Source organism: Tupaia chinensis, unplaced genomic scaffold, assembly GCF_000334495.1.
Source record: "Tupaia chinensis unplaced genomic scaffold, TupChi_1.0 Scaffold148792_1, whole genome shotgun sequence".
NCBI lineage: Eukaryota > Metazoa > Chordata > Mammalia > Scandentia > Tupaiidae > Tupaia > Tupaia belangeri.
This window is the reverse complement of record NW_006208639.1, coordinates 289,094-294,033: the sequence shown is the minus strand read 5'-3', so window position 1 is coordinate 294,033 and position 4,940 is coordinate 289,094. Positions and strand designations below refer to the sequence as shown.

Genomic DNA, 4,940 nt, shown 5'->3' with positions numbered 1-4,940 from the left:
TGTGACCTGGAGGCTTGAAACTCAGGTGTGTGTGTGTGTGTGTGTGTGTGTGTGTGTGTGTACGCCCAAAATCCCAAAAGGAGAATGGAAGAGAAGGATTGTGGCATGGTCATTCCCCCAGAGGGGTGATTTCTTGCTTTCTGTCTCTCTGTCTCTCTGGTGAGTGTACACACTCAACAGCAAAATCTCTGAAAAACAAACAAACAAAAACAGCGACAAATACTGGAAGAGTATATGGGGAATAGTAGTATTGGAATAGGGAAGGAGATGGGGATCAGAAATAGGAGTGAGAGCTTGTTGCTGTATATGTTTTCTTCTCATTTCTTTTTGTTTTTATATTTTGTTTTGTTTTAAAGTTCTTTGTTATAGCATGTGTGCGCTTACCAGGTAGAGAAGGAAATTAAGAAATCTCTCCCCAAGGGAGATGCCCTAGTCCCCTCAGGATTCTAGTCATGCACACAAATGCCCAGTGTGATTTTCAAGCTGCCAGGTCTGGGAGTTGAACCACTTATGCAATCAGCCATGTGGGATCCAGTGAATTAACCTCCACACCACCTGCTGCCCCCACTCCTCCATTTCTTTTTATCATGATAGAAACCATGTACATGCACCCATGAAACAAGAGAGAGAAAGAAGCATCCTTCACAGGGCCTCATCATGCCAGGATCCCCTCTCCTCAGCCCTCTACTCCTCAGGATCCTGGGTGCCTGCAGATGCACCCTGTATGTATGTGTTTCAGGCCAACATCACAGCCACCATGTGACTTCCAGCACTAGACTACAGAGCACAAGTGTTAGCACTGCTCCACAGGGACTAGCCTACTATGTATGTTTTTATCATTTTTTTTTGTACCAATGTGAATGTTATTTATTCAAAAATTAAATGTATTAATACAAAACAAGTAAGAAGACAATAAAAGCAAAATACAAATTCCATAAACAAGATGATACTAGAAATAGAAGAAATAACAATCCTCCAATCAAATAAATTGAAGCACATATATGATTATAATTTTTTTTTATATGTTACAACTTCAAGACACTGGTTGGAGGTTACCTTGGGCTGGTTAAATAATATTGTATAAATCTCACTTTTGTAAGATTAAAATATTTTCCTCTTCCAAAAACTAATTTGTAAAAGCCACCTTTATTCCAAAACATGCTTTTTTAAAAGAATTATTTTAATTCAATTTTATTTATTCATTCATGTATTTTAATTTGACCAGAAGACACACACAAAGAAATAGACAGAAAATGAAAAAGCAAGCCACTAGGTCTAGGACTCGAACCATGGTTGGCCATGTGGGAGTGTCTAGCACTTTAACCACCACACCACCTGCTGTTCCCTCCAGCAAAATATTCTTAAGCCAAGGGGGGGAAATTTTTATGAAAATGGAGACTGGGTATGGAAGTCTGCATTGCTTATTATTTTTATTACCTGAAATGATATCAATATTGACAAATGATTAGTCATTTTGTTAAAATATACACAGCCGTTCGTGAAATATTGCACAGTGTACTGCCTGCAGTAAGACATTAACAAGGAAAGCAAACTTTTGCCCTCAAGTTTGTATTTCTAAGTCCTAAAAATTTAACAGCAGAGCTGTGCTTCTATTTTTGAAAACACTTGTTGAATCAGTGCCCTCTGATTTTCAGAGACTTTCTTCCTCTCACACTCTGTGAATTAGATCCACATCATACTCAGCTCAAACTGAGTTGCTTCTCTGACCTGGTTTACTGGGGCCAAAGAATGGCTTGACTAATTTCTGTTCCTAAAAGAAACTTAAAAAACCAGGGTAGACTGCATGCCAGCCACCAAGGAAAGGGATGCTCTGGAGTTTGGCTCAGAATCCTCAGGGTATTTTGAATCCTTGTTAAATCATTAAAATGAAATCCTTGGTAGGATGGAGAGCAAAAGCTATGAACAGGCAGAACATGCTCCATTTCCTGGGATGGCTCAACCCATACAAGTCTCATCCAAATCCATAGTTCTGAATTCTCTTTGAAGAAGTTATTTCAAAGCTGATTTGAGGTCTGGTGAACTTGGGTGTGGGACTTAAACAAACTCTTTCCTGTAGTTGCCTAAGCTTCCGTAGAGATGCAGTCCAGTCAACCACTGGACAACATTCCTGGTCCTACCATCTCCGCTGGCTTTCTTTACTTGAAGTGTATCCCCAGTAAGAGACCATGAAACACCTTTTACCTGACCTCCAATCCTGACAGTAACCTAGCAACTCTGTGGCTATTGATTCCATTTTACATATGAGAACAACCTAGGCTTAGAGAATTTAAGTATGAAGCAGATTACTTAAAGCTATACAGGCCTTTTGTGGTATTCAAATCCCCATCTGTCTGATTCTGAAAGGCATGTTTTTCTACTTCAACATAAGACCTTTGACATAGTAACTTTTAGCTTTTGTAGTTTGAACATTATGCAATTAATTATACTAATGATGACAGATCCACACATACTAATTTGTGCTTGGGTATATTTAAGGTTATTATAAAGACTGTCACCTAAAAACAATTTGCTTAGGATTGCAAAGCTATTAAAAAGATAAACATGACAGTTTCTTTCATGTAAAAAATGAATTTAAAAATAGAGCAAATTATAACCCCAGAGAAATGTATACATCTTACCACCTTCTTCAGGTTTCATGTCTAATAATTCATCCATAGGTCCTTTAGAAGAAGGGAAAGAAAAAAATTTATGAGTCAGTTTCATTTTGTAAGGAGTTTGACTCAAATGATTAAAAATGAGGTCATTTTTTTTTTCAATAGATTACCTGAGCATGCATTAGGTGTAGAGCTTTTGTCTAAGGCAGATAACATACTTTTTTCATCTTCACCTGTAATATAACATATGCAACTAGTTATCACCAACTCCAAATAGTTGAGTGTGTTCATATACCATTGCAGTGTGAGGTCAATGCACAGTCAAATGATTAAAAATTAGGTCATTTTTTTTTTCAAATAGATTACCTGAGCATGCATTAGGTGTAGAGCTTTTGTCTAAGGCAGATAACATACTTTTTTCATCTTCACCTGTAATATAACATATGCAACTAGTTATCACCAACTCCAAATAGTTGAGTGTGTTCATATACCATTGCAGTGTGAGGTCAATGCACAGCTTAAGAAAGAAATGGCACTCACAGGCTTATTCAGGCAGAAGCAGGGGTACTCAGATTACATTTTATTCCAGCTGTTGGCTCTCAGTGGATGCTGAATTAACAGCCCTGAGTCTTTGCTTTGCATGGCAGATAATCCACAAAGTCATATGACACCAGTCTAACTATCCTCCTTCCTTGGACAGATGTGTGACTTGAGTAGTTGACTATTATTTGATGATGCTAATGGGTTTTAGCCATATGGGCCTGTCTAAAATAAAAAGGCATATTGCTACATGAAAGAAGTCAATCTGAAAAGGCTATAATACTAATGATTCTAACTATATGACATTCTGGAAAAGACCAAAGTATGGAGACAGTAAAAGATCAGTGGTTGTCAAGGATTTGAGGGAAGAAAGAGAATAGGTGGAACACAGGGGGTTTTAAGGGCAGTGAAACTATTTTGTAAGCTACCATAATGTCAGGTGCATGTTGTTACATGTTTGTCATGCCCATAAAATATACAACACCAAATATGAGCTCTAATATGAACTACGGACTTTGGGTGATAATGACGTGTAGGTTCATTGATTGTGAAAAATATACCACTTGGGTGTAGGATATCGACAGCTGAGAGACTATGCATATATTGAAGCAGGAGATATGTGGGGAATCTCTTTATTTGGCATTCAATTTTGCTATGAACCCCACATTTCTCTAAACAATAACGAGTGTGTGTGTGTGCGCGCGCGTGTGCATACGTGTTTTTCTGCAATAAAATAGCCTTAAAACTGGGTTTTCTCAAATGTTCACTAGACTTTCTGCATGTCACAGAATAAAAGACAGATGATACTTCATTATACCACTTCCGTTCTGTGTATATATAAAACAAGGTGATCAACATTTACAACTTCAAAACATTGTGCAAATATCACAAGTGCTTATACTGTACAAGAGAAAATTACATTCCCCTCCATAGTCACATATTGCATGAATATATAATTAACACAGATTTGTAATCTGCATATGAATATAATAAACTAGGGTGTTCATTTTGCCACAGAACAAAACTACTCTACACTATACATGGGCTAATGGAATTGAATTGTTGCAGACTGGGAAGCTCTTCCATGGCCAACGAGATCAGGCCTGCCTCTCTGCTGCCTTCTCCAGGCACTTGCTCCCTGGCCCCTGCTACATTTTAAAACATCATTCCTCTGACCTTTGCCTGTTACTTCCTGGCTCATGGCCTTTGTCCAGGCTGCTTTTTGTTTTGTTTTGTGTGGTTTGGTTTTGCTTAGACAAGCCTTGCAAAGCACTTGGCTTAGTGAATTCCCTGATCTCCTCAAACAGGTGAGGCCTCCCTTTCTATCACACATATCCCAGCCTTGTGCTTTCCCCTTGTACCTCACCATAGTTAGAGTGTCAGGGTCACTTGTGTGATTATTAGATTGCCATCTGATTCCCCTTGTGACCGTAAGCCCCACCCTGGAAAGGTCTGAACATGTCTGGTGTGCCACTGTCTGCCCAGAGCCCAGTGCCGTGCCTGGCACAGAGGTGGCTCTCAGTAAGCATCTGGTGAACAAGTGAACAAGTACATGACATGAAGACATACATGCACGAGTGGGTGACATGAAGCCAGCACAAGAGGCAAAAAAAAAAAAAAGTGAGTCGTTTTGTTTTGTCTTTAATTTTTGAAAGGCAGATAGAAGAAAAGTAAATGGAGTAGAGTGGGGAATACAACAGGTGAAGCAAGTGGTTGGAAAAGCAGGAAGACAGACAGTAGATAGAGGGTGAAGGAGAAGAATGGAGCAGAGGGGAGGTTCAGGCG

At 39.0% G+C, this 4,940-nt stretch overlaps 1 protein-coding gene across 9 annotated transcripts in view; it reads right to left on the bottom strand.

Annotated features, from left to right (window-relative positions):
* Nucleotides 1-4,940, bottom strand: part of ICA1 (islet cell autoantigen 1) — a 204,919-nt gene that overhangs the window by 32,658 nt on the left and 167,321 nt on the right. For all 9 annotated transcript variants that reach the window (XM_006170622.3, XM_006170626.3, XM_006170620.3 and 6 more), the window contains exons 11-12: nt 2,982-3,044; nt 2,640-2,681 (exon numbers count right to left, since the gene is read on the bottom strand). In XM_006170622.3, coding sequence (XP_006170684.1) covers nt 2,640-2,681; nt 2,982-3,044 — 105 coding nt within the window. The remainder of the gene's footprint in view (nt 1-2,639; nt 2,682-2,981; nt 3,045-4,940) is intronic.